Source organism: Epinephelus lanceolatus, chromosome 22 (assembly GCF_041903045.1).
Source record: "Epinephelus lanceolatus isolate andai-2023 chromosome 22, ASM4190304v1, whole genome shotgun sequence".
Lineage (NCBI taxonomy): Eukaryota > Metazoa > Chordata > Actinopteri > Perciformes > Serranidae > Epinephelus > Epinephelus lanceolatus.
In genome coordinates this window covers 7,501-22,509 of record NC_135755.1, presented here as the reverse complement: position 1 = coordinate 22,509, position 15,009 = coordinate 7,501, and the positions used below count along the sequence as shown (strand labels likewise).

General features: G+C 40.2%; 1 protein-coding gene across 2 annotated transcripts in view; it reads left to right on the top strand.

Annotated features, from left to right (window-relative positions):
• Positions 1–9,795, top strand: part of LOC117246109 (retinal guanylyl cyclase 2-like) — a 57,938-nt gene extending 48,143 nt beyond the window's left edge. For both annotated transcript variants that reach the window (XM_033609843.2, XM_078164148.1), the window contains 2 exons: positions 8,190–8,275; positions 8,484–9,795. In XM_033609843.2, the coding sequence (XP_033465734.2) occupies positions 8,190–8,275; positions 8,484–8,571 (174 nt within the window). In that variant the 3' untranslated portion in view covers positions 8,572–9,795. The remainder of the gene's footprint in view (positions 1–8,189; positions 8,276–8,483) is intronic.
• The last annotated feature ends 5,214 nt before the right edge of the window (positions 9,796–15,009 follow it).

Here is a 15,009-nt window from a genome sequence, read left to right as displayed (position 1 = left end):
TATTAGTTTTTGTGCTTAGTTTATTTAATTTCTGTCAAAGATCTCTGAATCCTACACATTAGATCTTTTATTAATTGTACAGTCATTTGACATGATGTTTCTATCATAATGTTTCAGCTGCTGGTTGTCTGATTCCAGCTCTGTTCTCCCTTTACCAGCTGAGGGAAGCATTCTTCAGCTCTTTCTGTATCTGCTGGCTCTCACCTTCATGTAGCTGGCTGCCTAGAAGTTAGCCAGCTAGCTAGCAAGCATAGATACGGCACGACGAGATGAAAGAGTGACAAGCTGAACATCGTTTCAAAGTATTTGTGGAGGGTTTTATTTCAATTTCAATTTTCAATTTTATTTATAAAGCCCAATATCACAAATCACAATTTGCCTCACAGGGCTTTACAGCATACGACATCCCTCTGTCCTTAAGACCCTCACAGCGGATAAGGAAAAACTCCCCCAAAAAAACCCCTTTAACGGGGAAAAAAAACGGTAGAAACCTCAGGAAGAGCAACTGAGGAGGGATCCCTCTTCCAGGACGGACAGACGTGCAATAGATGTCGTACAGAACAGATCAGCATAATAAATTAACAGTAATCCATATGACACAATGAGACAGAGAGAGAGAGAGAGAGAGAGAGATGCAGGTAATGACAGTAGCTTACAACAACATTAATGAAAGTAATAATATTATAGTTATAGTTCTGGCTACTGTGGTACAATATGTTGAAAGTATGTATTAATATCTGACAGTATACTTGTGTGACAATAGTCATATGTGTATAATAACAGTAGAAGTATGACTAATGACTAATGATGGCAGCAGCAGCAGGAGGCATCTGGCAGGACCACGGCAGCAGCACAACCACACACGTCACGCTGTCCAGGCACCACTGCGGTATGAGTTAATCTGAGAGACAGTGGAGCACAAAGGCTCCGGAGAAGAAGCCGAGTTAGTGACATCCAGAATGGCCGAGTTAGCAAGATGCAGTAATAGGATGAGAGAGAGAGAGAGAGAGAGAGAGAGAGAGAGAGAGAGAGAGAGGGAGCCCGGTGTATTATAGGGGGTCCTCCGGCAGACTAGGCCTAAGTCAGCCTAACTAGGGGCTGGTACAGGGCAAGCCTGAGCCAGGCCCTAACTATAAGCTTTATCAAAGAGGAAAGTCTTAAGTCTAGTCTTAAATGTGGAGACGGTGTCTGCCTCCCGGACCATAACAGGAAGATGATTCCACAGGAGAGGAGCCTGATAGCTGAAGGCTCTGGCTCCTGATCTGCTTTTGGAGACTTTAGGGACCACGAGTAACCCTGCGTTCTCAGAGCGCAGTGTTCTGGTGGGATAATATGGCACCATGAGCTCTCTAAGATATGACGGAGCTTGACCATTTAGAGCTTTATAAGTTAACAGTAGGATTTTAAATTCAATTCTGGATTTTACAGGGAGCCAGTGCAGAGAAGCTAAAACAGGAGAAATATGATCTCGTTTCTTAGTTCCTGTTAGTACACGAGCTGCTGCATTCTGAATTAGCTGGAGAGTTTTTAAGGACTTACTAGAGCTACCTGATAATAGAGAGTTACAGTAATCCAGCCTTGAGGTAACAAAAGCGTGGACCAATTTTTCTGCATCTTTTCGGGTCAGGATAGGCCTAATTTTTGCAATATTACGCAGATGAAAAAATGCAGTCCGTGAGGTTTGTTTTAAATGAGAATTAAAAGACAAATCTTGATCAAATGTTACTCCGAGGTTTCTTACGGTAGTGCTAGAGGCCAGAGCAATGCCATCTGGAGAAACTATGTCATCAGATAAAGAGTCTCTGAGTTGTTTGGGGCCAAGAACAATAACTTCAGTTTTGTCTGAATTTAACATCAGGAAATTGGTGCTCATCCAATTTTTTATGTCTTTAAGGCAGTTATGGAGTTTAGTTAATTGATTACTTTCTTCTGGCTTCATCGATAAATACAACTGTGTATCATCCGCATAACAATGGAAATTTATAGAGTGATTTCTAATGATGTTACCTAAAGGAAGCATATATAGAGTAAATAGGATTGGTCCGAGCACAGAACCTTGCGGAACTCCAAAACAAACTTTAGTACGTAAGGATGATTCATTACGAACGTCAACAAATTGAAAACGATCAGATAAATAAGATTTAAACCAGCTTAGTGCTGAACCTTTTAGGCTAATTAAGTGATCCAGTCTCTGCAGTAGAATTTGATGGTCAATTGTGTCAAACGCCGCACTAAGATCTAATAAAACAAATACAGAGACGAGTCCTTTGTCTGAAGCAATCAGAAGGTCATTTGTAATTTTAACTAGAGCTGTCTCAGTGCTATGATGCACTCTAAATCCTGACTGAAATTCCTCAAATAAATTATTATCCTGGAGAAAATCACACAGCTGGTCTGCGACTACTTTCTCAAGGATCTTTGACATAAAGGGAAGATTAGATATTGGTCTATAGTTGGCTAACACCTCTGGATCCAGGGTGGGCTTTTTTAGTAGAGGTTTAATTACAGCTACCTTAAAAGACTGTGGTACATAGCCTGTTAATAGGGATATATTGATCATATTTAATATATGAGTGTTAACTAAAGGAAAGACCTCCTTAAGTTTGTATTTTGTATTTGTATTTGTAGTGCATCCTATTAATTGAGCCATTCATCATCAATTATTCCCACATCTTAGAGAGAATGACGGCACCAGAGCCCTCAACAACAACGACAGTACCAAGTCTGGAGGTCACAGTGTCACATGACAGGCTGCACACAGGGCATCACTTTTCAGCATGTGTTCTTTTCTGGCTCTGGGTGGCTCCATCTCTGTGTCCCGTGGAGGCATGGCGATCAAAAATAATAAAAGTCTGGATGATGTGGGGATTTAATTTGGTCTAATTTAAGCAAATATGGGGTGCTGCTTGTATTTATGCTGCCTGGTGAGACCATCTGATGACATCCTGTATCAGTCTGGATTCCACCACAGACACTGTCAGTGGGCCGGAGTACTTGCCTTGACAATCTCCTTCAGCCAATCAGAGCAACAAAACATGTCTGAAGCATTGTGGACACTGTTCTGCACGGTGGTGATCTCTAATTTTGAGACTGCTCATATCTGGTCCGTCATTAGCGTCATTAGTGGTGAAACAACAGTGAACACTGGATTTGTTCTGGGAACATCTTCTTCATCACCAACGGAGCCTGTCGATAAATCGAGCTTTTCCCAAATCCTGTCAGAATAACGGTGACAATGTTTGTTCCTGTGAGAAATTCAGTGAGGTCAAACCTGTGTACTTGTTGTTATTGACTCTATGTCTGCAGTAAGATCACTTATTGCTGTGTTTAGTCTGCTACCGTTAGGATTAGCGCTTATTGCTTCAAGGCAAGGCAAGGCAATTTTATTTATGTAGCACCATTCATACACAAGGCAATTCAATATGCTTTACAAGAGAAATACATTAAAATAAAACACTAAAGGAACAATAAAATTGTGTTTTAGATTATTAAAAACAAAAGCAAACATAAAGCAAAAAGAACAGACAAATATAAAAACAATAGCTACAGATTATCCTAACAATAAGTTACATATGTAGTTCACTGGTAAGCTGCAGTAAACAGTAATGTTTTAAGTTGCATAAAGTTTTGTTCCACAGGCGGGGAGCATAGAAACTAAAGGCTGCTTCACCTTGTTTGGTTTTGATCCTGGGAACACTGAGTAAACCTGTTCCAGATGATCTGAGGGGTCTGGATGCTTCATAACATACAAGTAAATCAGGGATGTATTTAGGCCCAAGACCATTTAGTGCTTTAAAGACAAGTAACAAGAGTTTAAAGTCTATCCTTTGACACACAGGAAGCCAGTGCAGTGACTTCAGCACTGGTGTAATGTGCTCCACTCTCTTGGTGTTGGTGAGGACTCTGGCAGCAGCGTTCTGGATGAGCTGCAGTTGTCTGATTGATTTTTTACTCAGGCCTGTGAAGACACCGTTACAATAGTCCAGCCTGCTGAAAATGAAAGCATGAACAAGTTTTTCTGTAACTTGTTTAGACAGAAATTCTTTTATTCTTGCTATGTTTTTGAGGTGGCAGTAGGCTGATTTAGTAATTGTCTTAATGTGACTATTGAAATTTAGGTCTGAGTCCAGAACTACACCAAGATTTCTGGCTTGATTTGTAGGTTTTAGTGTCATGGCGTCAAGGTGAGCACTGACTATTGATCTTTGTTCTTTGGGGCCAAAAACAACTATCTCAGTTTTTTCTGTGTTTAGTTGTAGAAAATTCTGGCACATCCACATATTGATTTCGTCAATGCACTTATTTAGTAGATATAGGGGACTTACTGTGACACTGTTATGTAAAGTTGTGTGTCATCTGCATAAGTATGGTAGGAGATGTTATGATATTCCATAATCTGAGCAAGAGGGAGCATATAGATGTTGAACAGAAGAGGCCCAAGAATGGAGCCTTGAGGAACTCCACATGTAATTTTCGTTTGCACAGATTCATAATTGCCAAGTGACACAAAGAAATCCCTGTCTTGTAAATAAGATTTAAACCAATTTAGCACAGTGCCAGAAAGTCCCACAAACTTTTCTAGTCTGTCGAGTAGTAGTATATTATGGTCAACTGTGTCGAATGCAGCACTGAGGTCCAGTAATACCAGAACTGAAATCTTTGATGCATCAGTGGTCAGATGAATGTCATGTAAAACTTTTACAAGTGCAGTCTCAGTGCTTTGATGTGCTCGAAATCCAGACTGAAAGGCATCAGGAAATGACGTTACTGTTCTGCAAGATGCGGCCTGAATATTACATCATCAGCTACAACACAGTCCCTGATTGGCTGCTGACGTTGTCAGCTATGGTGTTGATCCCTGATTGGCCATGATTGGATTTTAGTTCCTGGACATGAGGCAGGGTGACAGCGAGTTTTACACTGATACAGAGAGGGATCTAGAATGTTGAGCTGACGTCATTAGGACGGTCTCACCAGGTTTTATTTATGGAACCACAACAGCAAAAATAAAACTTTTTTTTTTTTCCTCCAGAGTGTCAGCTCAGCCAAAGAGGGCAAATGGGCTGCCGCTCGGGCAACTTTAGCCCGGCCTTGTGCACACCCTTTCTCCCGGGGAAGTGCAGCAAACCAGTCTGCGACTGCAGCAGAGTTGTGGGATGACACATTATTTCACACAGCATCGAAGGTAGGGGAGTTTCTTGCCCCTCGACTTCTTTCCTCCGTTGGCACAAGTAGATGATGCAGGTTAACCAGAACAGAAATAAGCCTCTATGTGTTGTAGGGACCAATGGGCAGCGCTGCACTCTGGGCCTCATTCACAAACAGATCGGCTCTTAAACCGTACATTTTACTAGAAATCTGGGATTCATCAATATTTTCTTGAATTTGTTTCTGATCTGCGAACACGTTTAGATTTCCCTCAGAAATGATGAAGGCCTGGCTGTCTCAGAAAATTCAAACACTTTTTAATGAACATATTAAAGCTATGTCCAATAAAAAGGCTTCAAGAGACAACAATATATAAAACTGTCAGGTTAATAATGCTCTTTTATCTTCATGAATTATTGTCAGAATTAAAATATTAAACTCTAAAACTTGAGTGTCCCAGTCCAGCTTATTTGACAATGTTCATTTTGACATGAAAACGTTTACATTGTTTTTATTGGATCTGCCTGTAATATGGCTCCTCCCACTGTTTCTACTGCCATGACATGATCATTATTAACAGGGTGTATAAAACAGTCTGATTTATCTCCTAGCAGGATTTCGGACGTCGTACGTGACCCCGTAAGAAGATGTTCCAGTCCTTCAGGACAGAGCTAATCAGAGAATGACATGTTTAAAGAAAGAGAGACGAATATTTGATCAGCTGTTTCTGACTGACGGCCCGACTCTGCAGTGTCAGGACTTTAATATGTATTTCTCCATCACACACCTGGAATAGAGAAAGGGGACGTGGCTTTGTGTTGATGGCAAATAGAGCGGTAGACGTCTGTCAGTTTAAAATGATTCTGATTCACCAATGTATGCACGGCAGTAAAAACAAAATCAGCCAGTGTGCACGTGTCATGAATCTGATGGTAATTTTGCGTATGCACGTATTTTATGCGCAGACTGAGAACATTTCTATGCACTTGTTTGTAGATGAGGCCCAGTGTGACGTTAGCTCCTCTTTGACCTTGGACATCCACAGTCTCTCTTTGTCCAATCACAGTATCCGTCCTGTGAAGTTTAATGTCAGGTTCAATCTCAAGCTTCATCCACAAAGATGAATGTATTGGCAGTTTGTCTGGGTCTATCTCCAGCTCTTCACATCATGTATCCTTTTTGTGTTTGAACAGAGGTCTTACCTGGACACATTGATGTCACATTTTTTGTGAACGCTGCAGTGTTATTGTGCTGACTGTGACCAAAGGTGATATCCACAGTTTTATGGTTACAAATAACCAAGTCAATAACGACAGTTTCCGTTGCACCTGAAAATATTCTGTCCGTCCCTCTGATGGAAGCCATCCTTTGTGTCCTAGCCTGGCACAATTGTCTTGACGACGTGAGCTCAACATCCTGTTTTGCTCCCTGTGTCCGTCTGGACTTGCTGCTCGTACAAACACTTGCAGTGGGCAGTATTATTCACTTTGACAGACAGAGTCCTTCAGCCAATCAGACTAAGAAAACACCAGAAACATCTTCTTCATCACCATCAGAGCCCATCAATAAATCAAGCTTTTCCCAAATATATTCAGAAGAACGGTGACATCTCTCCCTGTGAGAAACTCAGTGAGGTCAAACTATTGTTGTTGTTTACTTGTTGTTATTGACTATGTCTGCAGTAACATCACTTATTGTTGTGTTTACTCTGTTAACGTTAGGATTAGCGCTTGTTGCTTCAGCAAATGCCGTTACTGTTCTGCAAGATATGGCCTGAATATTACATCATCAGCTACAACAGAGTTCCTGATTGGCTGGGGGTGACAGTTCGTACTGATACAGAGACTGAACCAGAATGTTGAGCTGACTTCATCAGGACGGTCTGTGCATGCTCGTTTTTAATCACTGATACATGAAAAAATGTAAACATATTTTATTAGATAAATGATGTATCGTTAGGGTCAGGGTGTATCATGTAGTTGAGTCAGGGTTCAGGGGTGTAAGATGTAGTTGAGTCAGGGTTCAGGGGTGTAAGATGTAGCTGAGTCAGGGTTCAGGGGTGTATCATGTAGTTGAGTCAGGGTTCAGGCGTGTAAGATGTAGTTGAGTCAGGGTTCAAGGGTGTAAGATGTAGCTGAGTTCTCACCGATGGACAAACACGTGTTGTGATGTACCAGAATACAAGTTCTGTTGATGCAGTGGCTGAATGTGGCTGCACTCTAACTAATTGAACTCTGTCAAAGAGAGATGACAGTTCCCAACATAATAACTGTGGATCTTGTCTGTTGGGCTTCCACTTGGCTGTCCTTCATGAATTGTCCCTCTCCCAGCCACAACTTGTCGGTCTTGATCCATTTGTCCAGTTAAAATCTTGTTGGCAGTCGTCCTTAGTTTGCTAATGAGACTAAATCAGGACACCTGGACAGGTTTTCAGCTCACACTTAAGTCAGCTGAATTTAAAATGATTCATAGTTAATTTCACTTTCTGTATTCTATAAATGTTGATGTATTTAACTTCATCCTGTGTTTAATGTATATGAGTATTAATGTTTAAAAAATGTGCTGCAGATAAGGAGTGGACGCTGGTGGCAGGGTGTGAACAAGTTTGTGGATTTTGGAAAGGTAGTCACAGTTAGGTCCACATAGACTTTGCTACACTAAACATGTGAAGAGTTTTGACAACTTGATGTCAGTTATGACCGATGCGTGTTAACTTTAAAAAAAAGAATAGACTGATTTAGGCTCAAATGTACAGTGGTGATGTTTTCAGGAGTAATGACGTAATGATATGATGAAATGATGTAAAAAAAAAAATATCAAGAAGAAATTCTGTTTGTTTCAAAATATTAAAGTCAGAACTCAACGTTGGATCAACACGTCATAAGCTGCTGGATTTAAAACTGACTTCCTCTCAAACTAACTTTGTTACAGTTATACTGTTTAACCTGAGACAGATCAGGTTCAGGACTGTACTGTGACAGAGATGTTTACATGTTCGTAGTCTGGTGTGTGATGACGCATTTGTTGTGACTGACCTCCAGGTGAAGGGAACGATGGACACGTACTGGCTGACAGGACGAGATGGTTTCGATAAACTTCTTCCCGTTCCTCCAGACCTGACCGGAGGGTAACAGCAAACAAACAAACAAACAAACAAACAAACAAACAAACAAACACACACACACACACACACACACACACACACACGTATTTGCAAAGCATAATTTTTTAAATTTTATTTTTAGACTTAAATAAAATTATGACTCTGTTTCTAACTTGTCTGTCTGTCTCTGTGTGTGTGTGTGTGTGTGTGTGTGTGTGTGTGTGTGTCTCAGGGCCAGTAATCATGGGATCAGTCTGGATGAGATTCCAGTTGAAAGGAGACAGAAGTTTCTGGATCGGCAGAAGAAGATGAAGAAATAATGCTAAGAAACACACACACACACACAGACACACCTATTAAAATGAATAAATGCACACATGTGCACACACGTGCACACACACACACACACACACACACACATACACAGACTACCTCAGGACTGGAATTTATTTTTAAGGACATTTATTCAGCTGGTGAGAAAGTTTCAGCCAAAACACGTGAAATCTGAATGAGGTTCTGAGTGGACAGTGACATCACTTTGTGTTTGTAGTTGGAGGTCAGTCAGCTCTGAATGGTCAACATCCTTTCATCCAGTGAATATTGAACCAGTACATTTCTGTGCCTCACACGGGTCTACGACACGACTTACAGACATGATAGAATAATACCTTCATAAAGTGATAAGTTTGTATAATGAAAATGATATCTTTATAAAATGATAATAAAAAAATAAATAAATAACTAACAAAGTAATAATACTGTCTTAAGGAGGTCAATGTAAGTAATGACATTACTGACCCTGTCATCCAGCTGTGGATACACAGAGTTCACAAAAATGTTTTTATGCTGTAGTCACATGTCCTAGAGTACTGTGCATGCATGCATGCTGGGAAATACTCCTGACTCCCTTTGTGAGACTGTTAAAGGATGGATGAATGAATGAATGAATGAATGAATGAATGAATGAATGTCAGTTTTTCATCAGGATCTGCCATCATATTCTTTTGTGTTTTACCTTTTATCAAACTGGAGCTGCAGTGATTAGCTTGTTATAATAAATAATCAGTTTGCAGATATGTGGTTGGAACCAAAAGTACTTATTTGTTTTTCAGTCACATGATGATGGCGCGTTAGTCCTTATATTTTTTAGTTTTGATTTTGTTGTGTAAAAAAAAATAAAACATGATAAATAAGTGAAGACAAAGTTAGAATGAATCAAAGACACAAGAAGAAACTTCCCACAATTCACCTCCCATTTTTTCACACACTGAACTGAAGCTTGGATTTTATGTGATGTACTTGAAGGCACCTTCCACCTTTTAAAAGTAAGACAGCAGGTGTGAAGAGCAGCAGGTCAGATGTGTTTGACGGAGTTGTGAGTTTAGTTATTCAGTTCTTGTTCCAGTGAATAAAGTTAAAATGCAGGATGCTGTGCTGGATTACGATGTTTGTCTCAAAGTGCATGTTAGTGAAACACTTCTTCACGTTGTGTTTTGTTATTGTTGTTGCCATGTTACCAAGAATAAAATAAAATTTTAATTATACTGCTCGTTTGTCAGAAAAATGTTTGAGAGTCAAACTTTGATTGTTTTGCTTTGTATGTGTTCATTCATGTGTTGTTTTTTTAAGGGTTGGGATTCGATAAAAGTTTTTTAGATGACTAAAGTTATAAGTGCAGAAAGGGTTAGGAAAGAAGGGATATACACAGAGTCTCTCCCTATGTTGACTAACGACAACATAGTTGTGTGGGGAGACAGAGGCAACCCAGATAGCAGATGGATGTGGGCCACTTCTAGCAATGATCCGGCACTGTAGGCATTCTTCTGGCCTGGACAAAACAGATGTGAACCTGAAGCGGCCCATATGAAATGAAACAGACGTGGCCCACCTTTGTTGAAACACATGTGGGCCAGTTTTGGCCGGGGTTAGGTGTGGGGCTAGGAACCACTACCAGGGTCAGGGTCAGGGTCAGGGTTAGGATTTTATCATGAGAAGTTGGCCTTTTTTGCCTGGCTTTACCTACAAGTTGAATGTTTTTCACAACATTTGCTATGTTGGGCCTGCCATTCATTCATGTGTATTGGGGCCATTTTGCCAGTAAGCCAATATCGCAGTGCCAGTATCCAGGTATGCAGTTATTCATGGTAGTTGCATTTTTGGGCACCAGGGGGCACTTGATCAAGACTCTGGAGGCCAATATCTCAGTATCATCCAGTTTATCTTTATTAGACCCTAACAATATTAATCTTGGGCCCACAGAATCCACTCATTTAAAATGCATTGGAGTTGTCTGCAATGCTTTGTATGGGCCGCCAGAGTGACTCTAGGGACCCACAGTGACCTGGTCAAAGTTATTCTCGAGCCACCTTTGTACTTTTAATAAATAAATGGTCTATACTGTAATGTTAGATCTGACCAATAGTGCAGAATCACTGACTAAACATTTCTAAACCAGTTTCTAGAAGTTGGAGGCCCTAATTTATTTCTAAGTTATTTCTACTAGTTCAAGTTTCAGGCGTCCACCTGCTTTGATGACCAAATGAGGTCAAAAGAGCAACTGGTCTGGGAAGGCCTCAGTCAGTGTCAAAGGTTATTGGAGATCATCCTTTCATTGTATATATTAAAAAAAACCAATCTGCAATTGCAATTCACAGGGCATGGTCCTTGGTGGGCCTAGATAATGTGTATAAACTTTTGTGGATGTAGCCCCAAGGATTCACTTAACAAGCCAGTCCAGCACCAGCACCTACAGATGGTCGAAGGGTGTATAGGTCTAAGGGCCTGGATCTTTCTTGGTTCAACCAGAGAAACTTTTGAGTAATACTTAAGTTACTTCCTGTTGTGTGAGACAAAGGGATCATGACTGTACCTCCATACACCCATATTTGGCCAAACACGTCTCAGTCATTCTCTAGCCACCTTTGTATTTTTAATAAATAAAGGGTCTCAAAGGTAAAAGCTGGGCATTTTGGCCTTTAGATACTGAGAAAGTGGTCTTCAACAATCTCATGAATACTGGAGTCATATTTAAATTACTAGATTGCGCTTGTGCCACCCCTGAGTGGCAGCAGTTGCAGCAGCAGCTCCTGTTCAATTTGAGCTTCTTTCAATTTACTTAGTAGTTTTTAGTGACTACTCTAAACTTCTTTTTGCGTGTTCGTTTTTTGTTACAATGGTGCACCTATGGATACCAAAGTCGTTGTGTTTGCCCTGGTCTTTCTTTTGTTTTTCACACTTTCCGTGATTGGAAATAGAAGAGTCAGTTAATAGATGGACATCCCTCCCTTTATCCTTGATTGGTAGAATCAGCATTATAAAAATGAACACACTTTCTAAGATACTGTATTTATTTCAGAATATCCCACTGTTTCCACCCGATGATTTTTTAAAGAGAATAAAAAAATTATTTACTAGTTTCACATGGAAAAACAGCAAAGCTAGAATTCAACTATCCTTGCTATTGCTTGAAAAATATGGAGTGTGGACTCGTAGCTGGAGAGGTGCCAGTTCACCTCTTGGGCACAGCCAAGGTGCCCCCTGAGCAAGGCACTGAACCCCTAACTGCTTGGAGCGCCTCCAAGGGGCAGCTCCCTCACTCTGTCATCTCTCCCATATATTAATGCATGTATATAGGTCCTGTGCATGCGTGTGTTTCAGGCCTATGTGTGAAAATAAAAGACAATAAAAAATATAACAACAGAGTGAAAACACTCAAATTTCCCCTCGCGGGACTAATTAAGTTAAGTCTTAACTTAAACTTACACCTACCGCATAGTAATGGAAGTTTAAAGTGTCCAAATATAACTTGGTATTACTGGGCAGTACAACTAAGGACTATTAAATTTTATTTTGCAACAAGGGATGTTCCACAATGGAAAGAAATGGAATCTGAATGTCTGTGCTTGCCTTTACCCCTGTATTTTTATTCTGATACACTGCCAAACCCTAACTCTAACCCATAAAACAAACCACTGACCCAATTGTTAAAAATATGATGAGTATGGTTTGAAGTACAAAAATTTACTAAAGAAACTAGTCCTTTATCTCAGAACAGTACTATTTGGGGAAGCCAATGTTTTATACCAGGAAGAACAGATAGGGACTAGAGAAAATTCAGGGTCAGGGTTAGGATTGGGTTAGGGTTGGGGTTCAGGGGTCAAATGTAGACCTATAAAGCACTGGCCTACCGACTGGGTTGCCCAGACTGTAATAAAAAGTGAAGTGAAGAAGTGGATGAAATGAACTGTGTGGATAGTGTGGTGGAGAGGGCAAGCGCCTGTCACGCGGGGGAGCCGGGTTCGATCCCCGCCAGGAGCAGTTGCTCCTTTATGTTGGGGCAATATAGGAGCCAGGATCAACTCTGTGATGTGCCAACCAAGCTGTCAGATATGTTTAGCTCAGTTGGCAAGACCAAGCACCTCACCCAGGGGGCCCGGGTTCGAATCCCAGTGGAGCAGCTTCCAGCGCAAGGGCCCAGGAACCACATCTGTCCTTTCTACACTTTTTGTGTTTACCTGGGTCCATGGCAAGTGAGGGTATGTAGTGAGGTGAGTGTCCGATAAATCAGTGGATGGGTAAATAAATGGATTAATAAAAGTATAATAAAAAAAAAAAAAAAAAAAAAAATGGTGGAAAATAGTAATACAAATAATGATGGACCCAGTGTGTCTGGGTTTATGGGAGGAACAGTTCATGAGGTGTATATGTGTGAGCGGGAGGGAGAGAGAAAAAAACAGGGGGGCTGATAACAACAAAGAAAGGGAGGAAAATGTAAAAGAAGGAATAAAGAAATAAAAATGAGAAGTAGACCCAGAAGATTTTTTCAGAATTAATAAAGGGTTAGGGTTAGGGTTAGGGTTAGGGTTAGGGTTAGGGGTTAGGGTTAGGGTTAGGGGTTAGGGTTAGGGTTAGGGAAGGGGAACTGAACCCATCCCCCGTGGGGGACAGGAGGTGCACGGGCCTTCCCCCAGGACCGTTCGCCACCCCGGGACCCCCAGTTATCTTGACGGGGGCGCTGGCCACGTCTGCCATAACGGACAGTGGTCCAGCCCCCTCCGTCATCCCTAGAACCCATTGGGTTTCTTTTATGAGTGTTATTTATGTGTGTTTAGCTTTGTTATACTAATGAAATATATAAATGTATAAGATTAAGTATGAAATGTATATAATGTTTATAAAATAAAATGTATATGTAAAATGCAATAAAATTGTGAAATTAAAGTGTCCCTAATTCGGGTTTAATAAAATTGTCCCAAAAACGGGCTTTATCCAAATAAAAGTGTCCCTAAAAATGGGTTATTGAAATAAAATAAAATATCCCAAGAATGGGCTATTTAATAAACAAAAAGTGTGTCCAAATGCTGCGACGTTTCGGTCCTATGTGGACCTTCTTCAGGCAGGACACACTGCAAAGAAAAACTCCCTAATCTGGGCTCTCTAAGGAAATGTTTACCCTTCGAAGGTCTGAGCTAAAATGAACTCTCTGGCAGCCTGTCCCTCCCTTTTATAGTCTCCGCCCCCTGTGTCTAAAACCATGAATTCTATTTATCGCCTAAAGCTGTTTGTTGTTTTTAATCTTATATGCACCCCATGAAATAAAACCCCTTTTATTTTAACCCCTTCTGAGTGTATTTAAATGAATTTCGATGTAATATTTATAACTTTTAAATGCCTTGAATACATATTTAAAAGAACATTCCAATTTTTTTTAATTTATCAGTCCCCATGTTTTTCATAAAAAAATAATAAAGGTTAAGGTTAGGGTTAGGCATGACATAAATGAATCAAGGCACCCCCCCAAAAAAAAGGTTAGGGTTAGGGCAAAGATATGGTCAGGGCTAGGGGTTGACAGGGTTAGGGTTAAAAAAGTGGTTGGGATTAGGCATATAATCCTGGCCTTAGGGTTAGGATAGGTTAGGGTTAGGCATAGAAGGCGAAATTGATATATGAACTCAAGGAGGTTGGGGGTCAGAGTTAGGGATTAGGGCCAGAGATAAATTCTCTAATTGTATTTCTCATTCATCCCCATTGGTTCCTTAGTTTTTAAGGAAAAAATCCATTTCCTTTCAAATTTCTTCCTTTCTTCATTTGTCCAAATTGAGTTCTTTTGTAGTCCCGCCACTCTGAAAGCATCAAAGCCATGAAATAAAAAATGTTTAACCAATGGAGTATGAATTTTTTTCTTGTTTTTAATATTGTATTTGTGTTGTATCATACGTGTGGAAATAGAATTCCTGGTCTCTCCCACGTATTGTAGACCACATTTTAAACAAAATATTAAATATATACAATTTTCAGAACGTGGACTAAACTGCTGTGTAATCTTAAAGATCCTCTTATCTACTCTACTTCTAACAAAGTTCAAAGTACAAAATTGGTCTTTCCAAGCATGAGGTTTCTGAAATATTACCTGTGGCAATCGTGCCCTTACTAAAAAATCCTTAAGGTTCCTGTGCCTCCTATAGGCTGAAATAACCTTGGAATTTGAAAATACAATTTGATTAATTGCTAATTCCTCAAAATTTGATTTTAATTTCCTAGCAATAATTTGGTTGATGGATGAAAATGAGGTTATAAATGGAATTAAATCTTTATCCCCTTCTTCTCTTTGTACTTGAAAAGTTTTGAAACAATCCCTCAAAAAGGGCCTTGAATATTTAAGAATTACCAAGGTGGTGTAACCCCAATTTTGTGCATTTCCCCTAATCAGATCCATGGTTTCTTCCGTAGGGGATGCGGGCTTGATCATAGAAGTCAAT